Below are 22263 nucleotides of genomic sequence, written 5' to 3'. Positions count from 1 at the left end.
AGATACCAACAGGACAATTTACAGGCAAGATCTGTGAAGAGGCGACCCCATCACAGTAAGAATACAGATTTTTAAAGTTGTTTTGAGCAATAAAAACACCCATAATTGAATAAATGCAACTTATTAACTTGTGGAACATTTCACAGCAAAAACATCTCCAAATAGTCTTTTGTTAAATCTTTTGCATCATCTGGAGATGTTATTGTTTTATCTCCAGTATTCAAAAGTATGACATTAAACTTTTCAATCTCCATTAAAAAAACAAGTGGGAGAAGCCACCAGGACAATTTACAGGCGAGATCTGTGAAGTTGCGACCCTCTCACGGTGAAAATACATGTTTTTAAATGTGTTTTTGAGCAATAAAAACACCCATAATTGAATTAACGCATTTTATTATAAGTTTAATATCATATTGTGGAGCACTACAAAGCAAAACCACCTCTATGGGAGTGAACCCGACCTGAAAAGTTACACAATGCACCTTTTAACCAACGTTCACATTAACCTGTCCTCCCCTTCTCTTGGCTGACAGCTCTATTCTTCTGAGCGTCTATTTGAAATAAACACACCCAGAGCGGAGGCAGCCAGCCCCTCTCACACCCAGCGCTCCGGCACACGCTCAGGCACACAGGAGCGCGAGCAGCCTGACGGAGGAGTGGAGGGACGGAGAGACACGAGAGAGAAAGGGAGGGGATGAAAGGGCGAAGGGAAGGCTGAAGTGGCTCGGCGCTGTTGCCCATATGTTCAGAAGGCGTATGAGCGGGCACCCTGACTCACGAGAGCGTCAGACCCCGGCGCACCGACAACTGGAAGCCACGCGCAGCTCCACCGCCGAGTCAGAGGAGTGAAAAAAAAAAAAGTAGCAGAGGAGAAGAGAAGAGGAGAGAGGAGAGGGGAGAGGGAACGGAGCCACAACAGTAGTAGGCTGTCCCACACTGGCCGCTGCTGGGCGATGACGTCACGCGCCCATGTGACCCAACCTCTCCATTGACAGCGCATGGAGGGCAGGAAAGAGACGAGTTTTAAAGCTGGTGTCTTTTGGGTTGTGTGAGGGCTCTACTCGCCTCCCAAACAACCACAGAACCACAGACGTGCGGCGCGGGCTGGTGCACGAGGGCGACCTGGAGCCTAAATGGTTAAATATTACAGGCCAGATCGAGTCACAGGGACGGCGCGGAGACCGTAAGTAAGTTCCAACCACATTCGCCAAGCAACCAACTCCGACACCATCTGATGTGTCCGCAAAGGCGAGATTTGCCTCTGCTGCTTTTTTTTTTTTTTTTCTCCTCTTCTCATCACTATAAAACCAGACCTGCTCGTTACTTGTGGTCATCTGAATAGTTGATACGTAAAATAGCATGTCTTGTGGATGGCTTTTCCATATTTTTCCAAGTGCGTTCATGACATGGTGCGTGCTCTCGGTTTAGGACGTGTCAAGGGTCACGGAAACCACAGAAGAACAAAAGTGGGGCTTGCTGGGACCAGAGGCAGCTATGGCATCCAACAGCCTCTTCAGCACCGTAGCACCATGCCAGCAGAACTTCTTTTGGGGTAAGTAGGTCTTCACTGGATGCTTGTGTGACGGGGCAAGGGGGGCTCGGACCGCCGGGGAGGACCAGGGCGTAAGCGATGAGGCTTGGACCGGGGACAAATCCGCGCAGATCCTCAATTTTCGGTCTGACAGCGAGATTTGGGATAAGTGGAGAAGATGCGATGGTCCGCAAGGTCAGTGAGGGCGCAGCTATCAACATCCAAACTTTTGCGGTGGATTCAAACCCCAACAATCATCAAGGCATTCGCGGTTGACAGATACGAAGAGCGGAGAAAAAAACAGGCTCACTGCATTTAGAGATTCCAGTATTTACTCAATGTGATGTTTATAAATATTTCTGAAGCTCGGAGATGACATGTTTGTGCAATATACCCTTACATTTCCAAAGCTGTGCCGTCCTTTGCGGAACGAAAAACAAAAGTACCCGGTGATATTTTTGACAAAAGTAAACAGGCTGCACATGGGGAGTTTACAGTACTGCATTGGAACAAGATGTTGGATTACAAGACTGTTTGGTCCCCAGAGTCAGGGCTGGGTGTCTCTATAGAAATCTATCAATAATGTGGACCGGTCTCCTTCACTCTTAAAACGGGCCAGAGCATTTTTTGGCATCAGAATATTAAGTGCATTGGATTTTTTTGTCGTCTTAAAATTGTCCAGTTACACATTTTGTGCCTTGGACATTTTTCTAGGAGCTGGAATGGTCTCCTTCAGTCTTAACATGATCCAGTTCGTTTTTTTTTTAAACCAGAATGTGCAGTATCTTCTTCAGTTTTGAAATAATCCAGTTAAAGATGTTGTCTTTGTTGACTTTGTATTATCAGAATATGGAGTGAGTTGGAAATTTGTCAATGAGTTGGAAAAGTCTCCTGGTCCTGCTCATTTTTTGCATCATTTTTTTAGTCTTAAAATTGTCCAGTTTAAGGTTTTGTCCTTTTTGAAGTCATATTATCAGAAAATGTAGAGCGCTGGAAATTTTTCTGTGATCTGGAATAGACTTTTTCAATCTTAAAATGGTCCAGTTCAAGATTTTGTCATTTTTTAACATCATATTATCAGAATTTTGAGTGCACAAGATTTTTTTTTCTGAGTTTGAATAGTCTTCCTTTAGTCTTAAAATGGTCCAGTTTAAGATTTTGTTATTTCTAGGATCATAAACGTGGAATAATCTGCTTCAGTTTGGAAAATGTCCAGTCATTTTTCGATATTATGTTATAAGAAACTGGGAATTTTTCACTGAGTTGGAATAGTCTTGTCCAGTCCACTTATAGATGTAAATATTTTTGCATCTTAGACATAAAATAGTCTTGTTCAGTTTTGAAACTGTCCAGTAAAAGATGAACCTCATATTAAGAATTTTCAGTGAGTTGGAATCGTCTTTTTTCAGCCAAGATTTTGTTATTTTTTGCACCATCCTCAGAAAAAAAAACACAACCACAAAATAAAAGATGCCTTGTTTTAATAAATTATACCTCTCCTCCAAACCTAAGCTGGATCACTTCTCTACAAATCCCGTTTTAAGAGCTGCCTTTCAGAGTTAACCCCAGTGTTTAAAACGCACATGCAGGCTTCAGCTACGCTTAATAGAACCCTTGTGGAACATATCTGCTTCTCATAAAAATATTTATATTTCCATAGTGTGCACCATTACACTTTTCAAACGTGTTTACGCTCCAAATTCGCCTGTTGTTTCTCAAATTGAAGACTGGCAGTAAATAAAAGCCTCCAGCTCATCTGAACAGTAGCTCAGTCAGGTTTATAATTCTCAGTGACCCGTGAAAACTCAGGGCAGCCTCCAATTCACACCCCTGTTTTGTCTTTTTTTTATACACGACCGAGAATCAGAATTGGAATTAAATTAGTCCTGGAACAACTGACATCATTCATATATATACTTTTTAACTGCAAAATATGAACTCGACATGAATTCTGGAGTTTTACAGCTCATCTGAACAGTGCCTCAGTCAGGTTTATGATTTGTGGAGAGCAGTGAAAACTCAGAGCAGCCTGCAATTCACTCCTCTTTTGTTTTATTGTACAGGATTAAGATGAAAATTAGAATTACATTAGTTTTGGAACAGCTGCGAGGATTTAATTTTTTTTTTTTTTACTTCAAAATGTTGTGTTAACTTGAATATACAATTTTTTTGAGTATTCTGAACGCAGATTTCTTTCGTCGCTATAACTTATTACTATTAAGTTTATTTTACTCACTTTTTTAGATTATTTAGATTATTTGAAAAAGGCCTGTAGATTCAAACTGAAACTGTAAAGTGTAAAAATAGAGATAAACTTTCTGAATTCTTCTGAACTGTGTAGACGTGTCGATGAAGTGAGAATTTTGAAGTGTTGATTCAATATTTGTGTGGTTCTGTGTCAGTTGCAGTGACACTTTTGTCCAAAACATCTATTATTTTCTTAAATCATCTAAGAATCTTGAACTTGAACCTAAATTGAACAAAAAAAGCATTAAAACAAGATGAGCATTTGGATTTCAAGTTAATTCTTTCTTGTCAAATGTCTAGTGTTTTTGTAGTGCTGTGAGAATTCTAATTTCAAGTTATTTTATTGTGTCAAATTTGTAGTATTTTTGTAGTTTTTATTAGTTATTTTAGTCTCTTGAGTCAGTACCATGCACGCTTTTGCACAAATGATCTACAAAAACATGCTTAAATCAAGACGAGCATTCAAATTTCAAGTTATTTTTACCTCAAAATGTGTAGTATTTTTGCAGTTTTTATGAATAATTGGAGTAGCCCCGCGCCTTTGGTCTTTTTTGTCCAAATGATCTATTCTTTATTAAATCTTAAATCAAACTAAACTATCTATCTTCCTAAATTCAAGTTATTTTTATGTCAGATTTGTAGTATTTTTGTAGTATTTGTCAGTTATTTGAGTAGTTCTCCTGCTCTGGTCTCTGGAGTCAGTTGCAGTGACGCTTTTGTGGAAACAGTTTACTCTTTATTCATAAATCAAACTAAACTATCTGACAATGGACTAAGAATACTGAAAAAAAATGCTTGAAACAAAATGAGAATTCTAATTTCAAGTTATTTTATCATGTCAGATCTGTAGTATTTTTGCAGTGTTTGTCAGTTGTTTGAGTAGTTCTTCTGCTTTGGTCTCTTGAGTCAGTTGCAGTGACGCTTTTGTCCAATCTACTCTTTTTTCTTAGATCGAACTTGAACTGAACAATAAAAATCTGCTTAAACAAGATGAAAATTCAAATTTAAAGTTATTTTTTCATCTCAGATTTGTAGTATTTTGCAGTCTTTGTCAGTTATTTGTCACTTCGTCCCCCTCCTTTGGTCTCTTGAGTCAGTTGCAGTAACGCTTTTGTCCAAATGGATTTACTCTTTTTTCTTAAATAAAAAAATCAAACTTGAACTGAACAATAAGAATCTGCTTAAACAAGATGAGAATTCTAGTTTCAAGTCATTTTGTCACGTCACATTTGTAGTATTTTTGTAGTTTTTGTCAGTTAGTCCCTCACCTTTGGTCTCTTGAGTCAGTTGCAGTAACGCTTTTGTCCAATCGGTCTACTCTTTATTCTTAAATCAGACTGAATTATCGGCCAAAACAAGATGAGCATTCTACTTTCAAGTTATTTGATCATGTCATTTGTCATTTTTTGGTCTTTATTTGTTATTTGAGTCGTCCTCCTGCTTTGGTCTCTTTGGTCAGTTGCAGTCACGGTCCAAACAATCTACTCTTTATTCTTAAATAAAACTTGGACTGAACAATAAAAATCTGCTCAAAACAAGATGAGAATTCCTGTTTCAAGTTGTTTTATCACATCAAATTTGTAGTATGTTTCTAGTCTTTGTCAGTTATTTGAGTCGTCCTCCTGCTTTGGTCTCTTTGGTCAGTTGCAGTGACGCTTTTGTCCAAACGGTCTACTCTTTATTGTTAAATCAAACTAAACTATCTGCCAAAACAAGATGAGAATTCTAATAACAAGTTATTTTATCATGTCAAATTTGTAGTATTTTTGCAGTGTTTATGAGTTGTTTGGTTTCGAGTCAGTTGCAGTGACGCTTTTGTCCAAACAATCTACTCTTTTTTTCTTACATCAAATTTGAACTGAACATTAAAACTCTGCTTAAAAGCAAGATAAGAATTCTAGTTTTCAAGTTATTTTATAAAGTCAAATTTGTAGTATTTTTATAGGCTTTGTCAGTTGTTTGTCAGTTAGTCTCTGCTTTAGTCTTGAGTCAGTTCGCAGTGACACTTTTGTCCAAAAGTCTACTCTTTATTCTTAAATCAAACTAAACTATCTGTGAAAACAAGATGAGCATTCTAATTTCAAGTTTTTTTCTGGTTAAATTTGTAGATTTTTGTTGTTTTTGTCAGTTATTTGTCAGTGTCTTGAGTCAGTTGCAGTGACGCTTTTGTCCAAACAATCTACTCTTTATTCTTAAATCAAACTCGAACTGAACAATAAAAATCTGCTTCAAACAAGATAAGAATTCTAGTTTCAAGTTATTTTATAAAGTCAAATTTGCAGTATTTTTGTACTCTTTATTAATTATTTGAGTCGCGCTCTTGCTTTGGTGTCTTGAGTCAGTTGCAGTCACGCTTTTGTCCAATTTTTTTTTTACTTATTTAACTGAACAATAAAAATCTGCTTCAAACAAGATGAGAATTCTAGTTTCAAGTTATTTTATCACGTCAAATTAGTGGTGTTTTTGTTGTTTTTGTCAGTTATTTGTCAGTTAGTCCCTCTAGTTTGGTCTCTTGAGTCAGTTGCAGTCACGCTTTTGTCTTAACGGTCTACTCTTTATTCTTAAATCAAACTAAACTATCAAAATGAGCATTCTAATTTCAAGTCAAGTCAAATTTGCAGTTGTTTTTGCAATCTTTATTAGTTATTTCTTACTGATTAGTCTCTTGAGTCAGTTGCAGTGACGCTTTTGTCCAAACAATCTACACTTTTTTCTTAAATCAGAAAATCAAACTTGAACTGAACAATAAAAATCTGCTTAAAACAAGACGAGAATTCTAGTTTCAAGTTGTTTTATCCTGTCAGATTTGTAGTATTTTCATAGTCTTTATTAGTTATTTGAGTAGTCCTCCCGCTTTGGTCTCTTGAGTCTCTCCCTTTTGTCCAAATCAAACTTTTCAAAGATCTCTTTCGGCGTTACAGCGGGTGAACGTACGCGGTCAGCCCCAGCTGTTCTGGCGAGCTCCCTCAGAAGCGCTGATGCCTCTTAATCTGTCCCGAAAGCCCACAGAGAGAAAGAAAGAAAGAGAAAGAGAGAGAGCGCGTCTTCTACCAATCACCGCCACCTATTACCACGTTAACCTCTGACCTCTCCGCGAGCGCTCGGGGGAACCGAAACGAAAAGGCGGGGGAAACGGGGGGGAAAACGGGGGAGCGGGCTGAGCTAAAGTCGACGCAGGTGGGGCAATTTCGTATCGATTAACGGCGAGAAATCTCAAATTGATACAGGCTCCACAGCTCATTGAAGTTACCCTTTATGAACATCTGGCTTGTAAATCTGTCTGTACGACCACAAAAAGTCCCCAGCTCCCAGAGACCACCAGAACGCTCTGTTATTTTTACTGTATAAACCGAAATATATAAATGTTATATTCCGAATCCGAACTGGCGCCGTCAAAAAGCTGTTTTCTGACTTTGATTGGGACTTGATAAAATGCAAGAAGTAGTTTTATTTCTTTGTTTGGCGTCTAAGTGAGTTTCCTCGTGTGCTTTTTTAATTAAATCCACTCTCTTGGCAAAAAAAAAAAAAACGGCTTTAAGCTTTACTTTTAAATATAGCCTTTTATATGTATTTTCGCTGTTTTTTCTGGATCCGTTTGCCCGGCGTCAGCTACTTCACCGAAAATATTGTTGAGTTAGTTTAAAAACCACATTACTCCATCCCTCCTCGCGATGCATGTTTAGGACACTTTTAATTTAAGACTCCGCGTTTAGTCCCCGTGATAAATTGCAATGACTTTAAGCTGCGCCTGTATATCCCAATGAAAAAAAAGCGGTCTCATTAAAATGTATCTTGGCGTCCGGATCAAGCAATTCCCCTTTAATTGCTCGAAATACATTTTTTATAACTCCTCACTGGCACACGAAGAGGGCAGAGTCGTTTTCAACATGTGTGGCATTCGGCGAAACCTCTCCGGGGAACGCTGTATTTTCCGTATTACAAACTTAATTACGTATAAGACAATTAAGTCATGACGGCAATTATTCTTCAAAAAAAAAAAAAAGCTCGCGTAGACGATCCGAGCCATTACAATCAAAACAATCGCGGGTGAGTTTCTAAAGAACGGAAAACTCGAGCCATGAATTTAATGTCTGATAATTTGCGAGGAAACTGAATATGTATGTGAAAAATACCGTTGCATAAGAGTTGCTTTAGATCTAACCACAGACCCTGCTTCTTGGAGACATCTTAAAAACCAACCAGACGTTCCTCCCTCCCTCCCTCCCTCCGTTTTTTTTTTTTTTTTTTTTTTCTCTCTCTCGAAGCCCACTCATCAATTGGTAATTTGAAAACGCCAGAGGGAAAAATCCGAGCCGTTCACTGGCTGCTACTGTGTACAGTGAAGACGCGTTCTAAAAAAGCCTCTTGAGTGACCCTTAATTGTAGCTGTGGGCGTTTGCGTTACCTAACCCCAGCTGCTCGTATTGATGGCGCTTTACAAAACAATGTTCGTGTGTGTTTGGCTATTAGCACTTATTAGCGTCCGCCTGTATAATTCCTAGGGGTAATCACAGTGTTAATGCAATCCCTGTTTAATCAGAAATAGATTAATTTGCACTAACACTAGAAACTCGGGCTTAATGTAGCTTTAAATACGCGGTAATTTAAGTAAACGTGACTCTACGTGGGAACGAAACTGATTTTTTAAAGGTGGAGGGTGCGTCAGATGCTCGCAGAAACAATACAAGTTTTTACTGTCATTTTGAGAAATTAAAACCTCTTTAATTAAAAGGTTTGGTTTTGAGTCTGTTACCTGCATGTTTCTATAGATATGTAACTCCCTGAGTGTTAAAATTGACTCTCACAGAATCAGTTTGAACATTTTCTGAGGGTTTATATGAGTCCAATCTGTTCTAGAGTTAATTTAACATTTTTAGAAATGTTAGGACCAAAGTTCCTGTTTAACCCCGAAATCAAGAGTTATATTAACATTTTGAGAGTAAACGGATAACACTTTGTAGGGTTATCCTGGTTTAGCTAAACAACACACAGAGGTGTTTTATTTTTACACTTTATTTGAGTTAATTTAAGATGAAATTATGTAAACAAAATGGTTCAAACTCATGGGAATTTGAAATGGTGGGTGGGAGGTGCAAAATTAACACTAAGGGAAGTTGAATTAACACTAATAAAAGTTGAATTAACTTCAATCATTACTAACTCTGGCAAATAACCCCAACTTCAACCCCCATTAAACTTTCAGAGAGTTAAAATGTTAAAACAACACTTTTTGTGACTCTGAAATAATATACCCTGAAATTTTAACTCTCTAGTTTTTAAAATGTATTAAAATTTATGATTTAGGATGAAATTCTGTACAAAACTGGTTCAAACTGGTCTTGTCTTCTGGGAGTTTGAAGTGGAGGATCAGATTTTAAAAAAAAATTGTTTCTAAATGTATTTAAATTTATAATTTATGATGAAATTATGAACAAAACTGTTTCAAGCTGGTCTTCTCTCATGGGAGTTTGAAGTGGTGAGTGGGAGGTGCCAAATTAACTTTAAGGGAAGTCATCCGTAACAACTCTGGCAAATAACCCCAACTCGAACCCACATTTAACTTTCAGATAGTTCAAATAACACTTTTTGTGACTCTGAAATATTTTACCCTGAAATTTTAACTCTCTAGTTTTTAAAATATATTTAAATTTATGATTAATGATGCAATTATGAACCAAAATGGTTCAAACTTGTCTTCTCTTCTGGGATTTTAAAGTGGAGGGTTGGAGGAGCCAAAATAACACTAAGAGAAGTTGAATTAACACTAGTAGAAGTTAAATTAACTTGAACAATATCAACTCTGGCAAATAACCCCAACTCCAACGCACATTTACGTGGCAGATAGTTAAAATAACACTTTTTGTGACTCTCAACTATGTTACCCTGAAATTTTAACTCTCTAGTTTTAAAAATGTTTTTAAATGTATAATTTATGATGAAATTTTGAACAAAACTGGTTCAAGGCTGCTCTTCTCTTGCGGGAGTTTGAAGTGGTGGGTGGGAGGTGCCAAATTAACTTTAAGGGAAGTCAACCGTATCAACTCTGGCAAATAACCCCAACTCAAACCCACATTTAACTTTCAGAGAGTTAAAATAACACTTTTTGTGACTCTGAAATATTTTAACCTGCAATTTTAACTCTCTAGTTTTTAAAATTTATGATTTATTATGAAATTCTGTACAAAACTGGTTCAAACTGGTCTTTTCTTCTGGGAGTTTCAAGTGGAGGATTAGAGGAGCCAAATTAACACTAAGGGAAGTTGAATTAACACTAGTAGAAGTTAAATTAACTTGAACAATATCAACTCTGCCAAATAACCCCAACTCCAACGCACATTTACGTGGCAGATAGTTAAAATAACACTTTTTGTGACTCTGCACTACGTTACCCTGAAATTTTAACTCTCTAGTTTTAAAAATGTTTTTAAATGTATGATTTATGATGAAATGATGTACAAAACTGGTTCAAGCTGCTCTTCTCTTGCGGGAGTTTGAAGTGGTGAGTGGGAGGAGCCAAATTAACACTAGTGGAAGTTGAATTAACTTCAACCATATAAACTCTGGCAAATAACCCCAACTCCAACCCCCATTTAACTTTCAAATATTTAACACTTTTTGTGAGTCTGAACTATTTAACCCTGAAATTTTAACCCTCCTTTTTTTTTTTTTGTTAATGTATTTAAATGTATGATTTATGAACAAAACTGGTTCAAGCTGGTCTTCTCTCGCGGGAGTTTGAAGTGGTGAGTGGGAGGAACCAAATTAACACTACGGGAAGTCAACCGTATCAACTCTGGCAAATAACCCCAACTCCAACCCACATTTAACTTTCAAAGAGTTAAAATAACACTTTTTCTGTTAAAAACAACCCTGAAATTTTGACCCTCCAGATTTTGCCGTGTGCCCGGAATGTTCCACAGTAGAATTAAACAGTTCTACCTTAAATGTATTTAGTGACAGCTGGTTTTAAAGCTCATAAACAAATGGATTCTGGCTGTGAGCGGGATCGCCTTTCCACAGACCTGACTTGTAACTTAGTCGGGTTTGGTCTCCATGAAGATAGAAACGTTTAAAGCCATATTGCGACATCTCCATAAAAAAACAAAAAAAAACATTTGACAACGTAAAAGAAGTTACACAATGCACCTTTAACTCTGCAACGACGTGAAGAAAGATCTCGATTTTTCTGTTTTCTTTACAAAGTGTATGTTATAAGTTAAAGTTAAAGTTAGAACACGTTTATATCTTCGGGTTTGTGGATTGTAAAATTGCCGGGAATTCCCCCTCATTGTGAGACTCGTAAGCTGTTTATTTTGTGGTGTCCGATGTTGTCATGTCCAGTCAACCGAAGCATATTTAACGTGCTGATTCAAGGACAATGCATGGCTCTTTACCGCGCTGCAAAAGTTTAGACAAGGATTTGAAAACATGCTACGACTTATTTACATTGTTCTGCCTTTATACTATGAAGACAGAGTATATTATGTCTAGAATTTGAGAATATCCGGTTTCTTAGAGGTTGATTTCGCTGCCAGTTCTGCTAATCTTGTATCCAGGCCTGTCACGATAATTACTATATTGACTTATCTTTCAATATACGGTAGATGGTACAATTATTTTGGGCGTCAGTATTTACAGTGGGTACTTTTTCTGTGTACTTTTCAGGGTACTTTTTGTTATTTTTCAGTTGTACAATAAGATTTGAGTTGTAGGTGGAATACATCATATTTCTGACTCTTTATATTTACAAACTACTAGAACGACTACAAGATTTTCATTGTATTAATTTTCTGTTTTTGATATATAGTTGTAGGGAGTATTATTTGTGACATAAGGGTGAGTTGTACAGTTGTAGGGAGTATTATCTGTTACATAAAGGTGAGTAGCGGCAAAGTTGTAGGGAGTATTATATGTTACATAAGTTTGAGTTGTTGTACAGTTGTAGGGAGTATTATTTGTGACATAAGGGTGAGTTGTACAGTTGTAGGGAGTATTATTTGTGACATAAGGGTGAGTTGTACAGTTGTAGGGAGTATTATCTGTTACATAAAGGTGAGTAGCGGCAAAGTTGTAGGAAGTATTATATGTTACATAAGTTTGAGTTGTTGTACATTTGTAGGGAGTATTATATTACATAAGGGTGAGTTGTTGTGCAGTTGTAGGGAGTATTATATGTTACATAAGTTTGCATAGTTGTACATTTGTAGGGAATATTATCTGTTACATAAGGGTGAGTTGTTGTGCAGTTGTAGGGAGTATTATTTGTTACATAAGAGTGAGTTGTAGTACAGCTGTAGGGAGTATTACCTGTTACATAAGTTTGCATAGTTGTACATTTGTAGGGAATATTATCTGTTACATAATGGTGAGTTGTTGTGCAGTTGTAGAGAGTATTATCTGTTACATCAAGGTGAGTAGCGGCAAAGTTGTAGGGAGTATTATATGTTATATAAGTGTGAGTTGTTGTACAGTTCTAGGGAGTATTATATTACATAAGGGTAAGTTGTTGTGCGGTTGTAGGGAGTATTATCTGTTACATACGGGTGAGTGTTTCTACAGTTGTAGGGAGTATTATCTGTCACATGTGGGTACAGTTGTAGGGAGTATTATCTGTTACATAAGGGAAAGTTGTCGTACATTAGTAGGGAGTGTTATTAGTTACATAATGGTGAGTTGTTACACAGTTGTAGGGAGTATTATCTGTTACATAAGGGTGAGTTAATGTGCAGTTGTAGGGAGTATTATCACCTTTCACATTCTGTGTGTAGTTGTGATGTTTGTATTCAGTCATAATGAGCAGGTGGTGTTGTGCAGCGTTCAGTTTTAATGTGCCTCTGCGTTATATTCACACTTAACAAGGTTCTCCGGCCCCTTCATCCATTTCGGCTGCATCACACTGTGGCGAATTGGAGTTATCCGATATAAGCCCACTGAGAGGAAGTAACTAACTCACGCTTCTGGAACAGGTCTGTGCTGGAACCGCTCGGCTTCATGTAACAGAACGCCAGTGTTATAGTCACAGATGATCATTTTCACACTCTAAAGCTCCTCTGGTTTTCCATGTTCCACCAAAACCAGGGATAAGCTCAGACTCAACAGGTCTTAAAGGTGAATTGTGTGACTTTACTGTTGGAGGGATCTCTACCTGCGTGGCTCCAAAGAGACGTTACTGCTTAGCCTGGAATGTTCCTCAGAGTGGCATTAAACTGATCTAAGGCATGCCACAAGTTCATACGGGCTTCAGGGCTGGGGCTGGTCAATCCTTGGATGGGAGACCGCTGGAAATATCATATGCCACAGTGGGGCCAAAAACTGTTGTTGTGTCCTTAGGCAAGACACTTCACCCACATTGCCTGATATGAAAGTGGTGTGAAAATATAAACGCAACGATTCATTAATGAAGGTCCAGTCTGTTGAGAGGCCGCCCCACTCACAGTAAGACTACATTTTTAAAAGTATATTTTTAGTAAGTAAGTAAACTTTATTTTCACAGACATCGGTCACAAAGTGCTTCACATACAGAAGATAAAAACAGCAGAAGATACATTCATAATAAAATAAAATCAGTCATAGCTCTAAACCTACGCGGGAGGGAACACTTGTCCAAAGAGAAAAGTTTTTAGTTGTTCTCTGGAAGCATCTACACGGTCTAGAGAGCGTAGGTGAGGAGGGAGTTCGTTCCAGAGTTTAGGGAAGACGCTTGAAAAGATCTGTCACCTCACGTTTTAAAACATGTCTGAGGGACCATTAGCATGTTTTGGCTGGTGGACCTCAGTCTACGGGCCGAGGTGCACGACTTTATCAGGTCTGAGATGAGGGGCAGAAGCTTGGTCATGTACAGCCCTTAAGGTCAGTACCAGGATCTTAAAGTGGACACGAAAAAGAACAGAGAGCCACTGTGAGGATTTTAAGATGAGGGTGATATGAGCTCTCCTACTGGTGTGGGTCAGGAGCCTTGCGGTAGAGTTTTGGACCATCTGCAGCTGGGTAAGTTCCTTCTTGCTCAGACAGGTAAACAGACTAGTCTAGTCTGGAGGACACAAATAAATCACCAACTCTAAGTCAGCTTTAGAAATCATCATGCAAAGCTTAGATATGTGTTGCAGTTGGAAAAAGCAGTTTTTAGTGAACTGCTTAGAGGTTCTATAGACATTGCATCCTCAAAAAAATACTCCTAGATTTCTTATGTTGTTTTTAGTTGAATTTCCCAGGGCACCTAAGTCTACATTTACATGATGACGGTCTGAACACAAAACTCAAAAGTGGTGTCGCGTCGTCACGTTTTATGTTTAGACGAGCGTTTTTTAGACTAGCGGTTTTTCGGGAGGAAATCTGTGTGCATACAGTGATGCAAAAGTGTGTGGAATTGGATTGGTTATGCATGCCAGGCGGCTCAGTGGTGACTCAAGGTGGTGATGTATTTGATGTAAATGCGTACGTGACGTGAGCAGATCTGACCAGAGTTTTGCGTCTTGAGCAGTGTAGACGGAAACGCTACAGCAGAGCGTATTCAACAACTCTGGAGGGCGGTTTCAGATTTTTGCGTTTTGAAGCCCCAAAAACGCCATCACGTCTAAACGAAAGACACTTCCGATCAAATATTGTGTCGTTTTTACCCGCAAGCATTCTCGTAAAACAGGCCCCAAGTGCTGTTTAGCCGTTAAAAACCTGTAATTGAAAAAATGCAAGATAAGTTGTTGTTGTTGAAGTTTAAAGGGCCCATCTCATGCACAATTTGGGTTTTGGAACATCCATTACACAATAGTTCTGAAATCTTACTGATTTCTTGGAGACAGTCACAGACCAGGAACTATGAAAGTCCGACTATTGCTCCTCCCCCCGCCCGTCCTGAGAAAGCACAGGCTCCGCCCTCCAAACGTGACGTAGGCGACAAGTGAGTCGCCCTTCCTCCGCCCATCTCAGGGAGGGAGGGGGAGACAGGCGTGCACCCTGATAGTGGTAGGAATAAACTTTTATTCATCATGGAGATACAGCGCGTTCAGCCGCATGTGTTGGACCCGGAATCGGACGAGGACTTTGAGGAGAATGAAGCTCAAGCACCGCGTCCACATCAGCTGAACATTACTGATTGATAAAGTATTATTAAACACTAGTAGATAAACTTTTTATATTGTGTCGCTTTTGTTTAGGTGTTCATGTGTGAATTGTCAGCCGATGCAGGGTGGAGACGGTCATAGGTGTATCTGCCACATCATCGTTGTAGCAGCTTTAGTTCATTGTCACATGGGAGGGTGGCAGAAATACGCTGCAATTTGTTAAAAAAAACAAAACGCTGAATCAATCTAAAAACCACTTCGGCGACATATACAAATCCCACACATCACTCTTAGAAGCTCTGAAAAGTTGATTTTGCATGAGATGGGCCCTTTAAGGCCACACTTTGTAACATTCCTGGGTTCCAAATTAAGTTACAGAAAAGTCACATAGTGCACTTTTAAATAGCACAAAGTTAAAGGCCAGAATAATCCAGGAAACTTAATTAATACCCTGTGTCCTAACCCCTTAATTAAGCAGTTACTAAGTCAGTCTTAATAATTATGCATCGAGAGCTCTTTCTTCGTGGCTTGAAGACTAATTTAGGTCCAGTTACTACACCGAGGCTGTAGTTTGTGTACTTCCCTGTCTCCTCTCCCCCATGTTTGTCTTTTCCTTTTACCCCAGACATACACAGCAGACTTATTTCAGTCACTCACGCTTTTAAACCCCGATGATACGAAAAACCACAGGTAACCCGACCGCCATTACGCCCCGCCCCCTTTCTTTTCCGAGGGGGCCGGGGAGGAAATATGGACTGTCAAATCTACTGGCTGTTTGTGTTTTAGTCGTAATGATGTGAGCGAGAAGTCCACCAACAGCAGCCGCACAAGGCCCTACCTGTTCCACCGACTTCTTGTTATTTTATACTCGGAGGAATGCAGTATCCCCTCTGACTCCTGGAAGCTCGACTCTCAAACATATAAAAGTACTTAGTGAGGCGGCGGGTCATGAAAGGAGCAGGGGAGGTGTTAGCAGCGCTTTGTTGATTATTTATGTGTGAGGAGATAAGGAGAGAGTCGGAGGTAATGGATAGTGTGGTGGAGGATTTGGCGAAGGCACGGTGTTAACAATTGGGCATCTGGCTATAGCGTTAAAGGTGCACTGTGTAACTTTTCTAGCGGAGGGTCGGCTGCTGACTTGTCTCCGTGGAGATGTTATTGCTTGGACGGTACGGCGTTAAACAAATAGAGCTTGTATTTATTCAATTACAGGTGGTTTTATTTCTCTAAACTGCACTAAAAACACACATTATAACTGTGAACCGGGGCCGCTTCTCCACAGAACTGACCTGTAACTTGGCCTTGTGATGTGGCCTGCTTGCTACCATGGAGACCGCAAACTGAAGGTGCATTGTGTAACTTTTCTGATGCAAATGTAGAAAGTAGAGTAGATATGTTTAGTAGAACAGTTGTAGGGAGTATTATCTGTTACATACAAGTGATTTGTTGTACAGTTGTAGGGAGTATTACCAGTTACATAAGGGTGAGTTGTTGTAGGGAGCATTGCCAGTTGCATAAGGGTGAGTTGTTGTACAGTTGTAGGGAGTATTATCTGTTACATAAAGGTGAGTTGTTGTACAGTTGTAGGGAGTATTATCTGTTACATAAGGGTGAGTTGTTGTACAGTTGTAGGGAGTATTATCTGTTACATAAGGGTGAGTTGTTGTACAGTTGTAGGGAGTATTATCTGTTACATAAGGGTGAGTTGCTGTACAGTTGTAGGGAGTATTATCTGTTACATAAGGGTGAGTTGCTGTACAGTTGTAGGGAGTATTATCTGTTACATAAGGGTGAGTTGCTGTACAGTTGTAGGGAGTATTATCTGTTACATAAGGGTGAGTTGTTGTACAGTTGTAGGGAGTATTATCTGTTACATAAGGGTGAGTTGCTGTACAGTTGTAGGGAGTATTATCTGTTACATAAGGGTGAGTTGCTGTACAGTTGTAGGGAGTATTATCTGTTACATAAGGTGAGTTGTTGTACAGTTGTAGGGAGTATTATCTGTTACATAAGGGTGAGTTGTTGTACAGTTGTAGGGAGTATTATATGTTACATAAGGGTGAGTTGTTGTACAGTTGTAGGGAGTATTATCTGTTACATAAGGGTGAGTTGTTGTACAGTTGTAGGGAGTATTATCTGTTACATAAGGTGAGTTGCTGTACAGTTGTAGGGAGTATTATATGTTACATAAGGGTGAGTTGCTGTACAGTTGTAGGGAGTATTATCTGTTACATAAGGGTGAGTTGCTGTACAGTTGTAGGGAGTATTATCTGTTACATAAGGGTGAGTTGCTGTACAGTTGTAGGGAGTATTATGAGTGCATTATAGTGAGGGCCCTAAACTCAAGTTCGCTTAGGGCCCCCAAATTGCTTACTCCGCCACTGATTTATGTACCTATTTATTTACTCTATGTTTTATTTATTCTTTTTTTGTACTGCGTTGTAAGTGTAACACCATGGAGATGTTCCACAGTGTGACATTAAACAGCTCTACTTTATATTTATTCAGATCTGACCTGTAACTTGGTCTGGTTTGGTTTCAAGAGCGATCGAATGGTTTAATGCCATACTGTGAAACATTCCAGACAAAGCAATAATACCTCGATGGAGAAAAGCGTTTGACGTATCCTTCACCAGAAAATTTACACAATACACTAGGGATGTAACAATAACCGTGATATTATATTGTCAGCGTCTCACAATAATATCGAGAGCTGTCAAAATATATCGGATTACAAGTTTAAAGGTTGTATAGAGGATTTTTTAAGGGAAGAGAAATACAGTGACAATCCTTTTTCAAATGTTGTTCATGCGTGACACCACCTTTTCTCCTCCACAGCTCCCTCAGTAGAAACACCTCTTCCCGCCTCCTTGACTCTAGAAATCACATTTGTTTACAGCCGGTGCGCATTCAGAATTACTGTTGAAGTGATCTGTCTAGAAATAATTTAACGACCAACGCGTCAGTTTTTAGACCCTTCGTCTGCTTCAGTCGCACCATCGCTGGAAGAGATCTCCAAGAATCACCTCAGTTTGACTTTGCTCCTTTTTCCCTTCTCTTCTCTCTTCGAACTCAACTTGTTTTGCGGTGAACTGGTCGTGGATTCTCGTCCGCTGTCAGTCCACTTTGTGTGAACTGTGAGGAAGCGACAGTTTGAAAAAGTCCCATAAGTCCCATAAGTCTATACACATAAAATAAGAGAAACACTCATCCCGGCGGAGACTACATGATAATCATCATTTAGGCGTTTTGCACCAAGGTTGAGGACCCATCCACTGCCAAAAAAAGTTCTATGCCTCCAAACTTTTGTACGCCTTCATCTGTTGTCTGGTGTAGAACGATGTCTGAAGAGCTAAATAGTTGGTGATATCCTCTGCCTCGATTGTCGGCAAATCTTTTACTTCGGTTGAAAATTCTCTCATTTTCAATAAGATGGGGTCACGCCCAATATATTTGTCGACTAACTGCTCGTACTTTTGCCTTGCTCCTGGCTCTAAATCCTTACAATAAGAACTCTTCTCCATATCTGTGTTCTCCAGAGCCGTGTTTGTCGTGTTTGTCTTCACTTCCTGCCCTCCACCTGAAATTCGCACATCATCGTGATCATGTGACTGAAACCCTCCTATTGTGGATATCGCCGAAGTGAATATTTGGCCAGGTAGTTGACGATTCTGACCAGAAATTTGGTTTCGTCCACCTTTTGTAGAGGTTGAAAAGGGTAATTTGGCGTCCATCGATGCTTATGACCAATTTCAGGTCAAATCGTCTTGGGTCCTCAGCCGTTAGAGTGGATAAATAACCGGGATCAATACCCTTTACGTGCTTTTCTCACTCCGTCCGTCATGTCGCCATTAGTGTTTCTTGCCGCCGACCAAAATAATTCCCAGCATGCAACACGCGCTTTTGTCAACAATGAAACTCGCCTATTTTAAACGCAAGAAGTATCCTGTGTACAATTATATTAACCCCTCCAGAATATCGCAATAAATATCATACCGTGAAATGAATATCGTGATAATATCGTACAGTGAGATTTGGATATCGTTACATCCCTACAATGCACTGTTAAGAGAAGCCAGAAATTCAGGCCTTGCTTCTGAAAAACTTTTAGCAGTAGTTGTCGTGGCTACAGTGGTTAATAGTAATAAAACATAAATAATAAAGCGTATTCCATTGTTCACATGTGTCTCTGAGAGTACTGTACAGTAGCGCGGCTGTGTTCACTGTTTAAAGGTGTCTATGACAGGAAGATCTGTCAGCTTGATTAATGCTCTCACTCAGAATGGCACCTGGAACCAATCCCCCCTCTCCTCCCTCCTCTCCTCCCTCCTCTGCATCCCTCTCTTCCTCTCCTCCGCCCCCGTCCCGCTCGCATTCCGCTCTCTCTCTCCGGCGTTTTCGACAGAGGCCCTGGGCGGCCGCCGGGACAACAGAAGAAAAGGAAGGTGTGTCCGAACAATAGCCGGAGCGGAGCGGTGGGAGGAGGGGGGACATTAATAGCTCGCAGAATCCTCATCTCCTAATTCACTCGGGTTACCTGCCCCCGCACGGGCCCCTGCCAGGACAGAGGTGTGAACATGGAGATCAAATACACCTGAAAATCGCTGCATGTGCCCACCCAGCAGCCCACGCCCACACAGCCTTTTAACTGCAGTCTGCACAGGAAGGGGCCAGAAACCAGATCAGCACGTTTATAGGAATGAAAAACATGAATCTTTTTGGAAAACTCCTAATTTATTTCATGCTTTTTCTTCTTCTTTGCGTCAGTACAGATGTATTGTATTCGCAGCTGTTGGGGTCGAAATATGTCAATTGCGTGCTGTCTGCGTCGTTTTATTCTACGATAATCAGGAAGTACCTTAGCATGCTAGTTGTTGTGACGCCAAACTCCACTCTGGTCTCTGAAAGTTGTGAAAAGCTCTTAAAAACTCATTGTGGTGAATAATTAGGATGTTCAGAATGCATACGGTAAGTGAGGAAGAACTTTGGACCAACTGCAAACTGTTTCAGATGAATTACTTCTGTTTTATATATTTTTTAAACGTCAGGTACAGTGTCGTTATTGTTATATAGTTCACTTAAAGGTGTACGTTGTCTTAAATGTGAACTGTATATACAGGGTGTCCCAAAAATTTTGCTGACCATTAATTTTGGCAATTCTTGTTGAAATAACCTCAGATTTTCACAAAATGTACAGAAACAGATCAAAATTTAATATTTTATTTTGGTTCTGTTTTCAGGTTGAGGCGTTCACTCCCAAAGAGAACTCATTTTGCATTTTAGAATCTGCTGCACACACATGTAATCCTTTAACTCTGCGTAATCATCCTTCCTCTTTAAATTTTTGGTACTAAGTCCAAATTAGTTTGCCAGTTGGTGAGGTTTTTCCAAATTTTGCATTGAAGCTGCACAGTCTTGGGTGAGTGTTTATGAGCAGTTTCCAAGACGCAAAGCAACTTCTCTTTGGGAGTGAACGGCTCAACCTGAAAATAGAACGAAAATAAAACATTAAATATAAAATCTTGTACTGTTTCTATACATTCTGTGAAAATTATTGGCCTGCAAAATGATGTCAAATTTTTTGGGACATACTGAATAACCCGCTAGCCACCGTGTTCCAAATAGGAAGTAAGCACGGGGCTGCTTTTGACTCCATCGACGCTGGATCCAACGCTTAACAGAAGACATTTGGAAACATGCGGAAGACGACTTATGGTGTAGTTACCGACATCGCATGTTCCAATGTCACTCACAGGCGGCTGGTTTTAACTGTTGATCTGCCGAACATAACGGAACGCTAAAGTGACATCGTTTTATTTATAATAGACAAACAAATAGGCAACTTATAAAATGTAAAAATAAGAATACAATGATGTCTAGATGAAGAAAACCAGGCCATTTACTTCAACCAAATTTGAACAGCCAACAGAAGCCGCTGGAGGTCGTCATCCGCATGTTTCCAAACGTCTCCTAGTTTTTTGACGTAAGAGTAAATAGAGCCTATTCATTTTACATTGAAAAACTGTCACACTGTCTCTGTTACTGCTGCTCTGAGCCTCGTCATTTTCGTCTTAAAATGTTCGTATTAACCCGCACTACATGTTTTAATTTCGCTATTTTGTCCATAAATAAGTTCCTATTCCGTATATGAAGATCAGCTCCATGTTCACTCCTACACCCGCTCGCCTTGTGTCATTTGACCGGAACCGAACGCTATGGTTGACGTCACACTCCCTTAGTCCACTTTTCTACAGTCTATGTTAAAACCAGAATGTCAGTGCTATGAAAGTGCGTTACGTAAGCATCAGAACACAGACTCGGGGACGGTCATCTCCCCTGAGCCACTGACACTATTGAGTTTCAATAAAAGTGACTCATTGACACCCAATACTTTCAGGTGCTCTGTTTTACCTGCCTTACATTTCCCCGTTAACTTTAATTACAGCCAAGTACAATACAACAGGAAAGGTTATAGGCCTGGTTCTCACTAATATGTGTGCGAGTTTATTATTGTTCTGTTCTATTTTCATCACTGAGCCTTGAGGAGCAAATAAAGAAGCTTGAAACCTTGAACCTGGAATATTTTATAAGGAATTGTGAAACATGTCAATTTAAGTACCGTGTTCTATGCATTTAAAATAAGATAGAATGTTCATAATAATAATAATAATAATAATGCATTAGTCTTATATAAAGCTTTTCCAATTGCTTTATAATTTTGCTGCATTATTCATTCACTCTACATTTATGTTCTATTCCAGACAAAACAATAACATGAGACAGACTTTAACTAAGGAATTTTATTATGAAAAATGTCAGTTCAAGTACCTACATATTTAGAAAGACATTAGAATGTTCATGTTTATATTATATTTAAAGGTGCATTGTGTAACTTTCTGGGAGCTGGTCCATCTTGCATTCATTCCATTAAAGTTATTGTTATAGCTCAAAAATACCTTGAAACCCATGCATTCTTACTGTGAATGGGCCTCCTCTCCATAGATCTGGCTTGTAATTTAGCTTAGTGACGTCACATGCCTGTTTTTGTGGAAATGGCCACGACTGCCCATATGGTACATTCCAGGCAAAGTACTAAATATCTCCATTAGGTCTGGGTATCATTAAGAAGTTGTCGATATGATACATACCTCGATACATAAGCCATGATGCGATATGCTTTTCGATACAGTGCGCTTTCAGTTCAATACGATTCAGTACGATATATTTCAAATCGATTCAATACAGTTTACAAAAATCTTGACTGTGATCCTAAGTCCACTAATTTTGCACAGTCAAGATGAAAAACACCCACAACAACTGTAGCTCTTACACAAAATGATTGAGTAAAATATACCTAAAAATACTCTGCGATATATCGATGCAATGTTTATTCAATATATCAGTATTTCAATATTTTTGCACACCTCT

General features: G+C 39.2%; 1 protein-coding gene across 3 annotated transcripts in view; it reads left to right on the top strand.

Annotated features, from left to right (window-relative positions):
* Positions 1-671: 671 nt before the first annotated feature.
* Positions 672-22263, top strand: part of runx2b (RUNX family transcription factor 2b) — a 156754-nt gene continuing 135162 nt past the window's right edge. For 2 of the 3 annotated variants that reach the window (XM_020939909.2, XM_020939908.2), the window contains exons 1-2: positions 672-1187; positions 1429-1552. In XM_020939909.2, the coding sequence (XP_020795568.1) occupies positions 1495-1552 (58 nt within the window). In that variant the 5' untranslated portion in view covers positions 672-1187; positions 1429-1494. The remainder of the gene's footprint in view (positions 1188-1428; positions 1553-22263) is intronic. The other variant, XM_055149392.1, reaches the window with a different exon arrangement.

Source organism: Boleophthalmus pectinirostris, unplaced genomic scaffold, assembly GCF_026225935.1.
Source record: "Boleophthalmus pectinirostris isolate CB_2022bp ecotype Guang Dong unplaced genomic scaffold, ASM2622593v1 HiC_scaffold_13, whole genome shotgun sequence".
Taxonomy (NCBI): domain Eukaryota; kingdom Metazoa; phylum Chordata; class Actinopteri; order Gobiiformes; family Gobiidae; genus Boleophthalmus; species Boleophthalmus pectinirostris.
The sequence above is the reverse complement of the archived record's forward strand: the minus strand, read 5'-3'. Positions and strand labels throughout refer to the sequence as shown.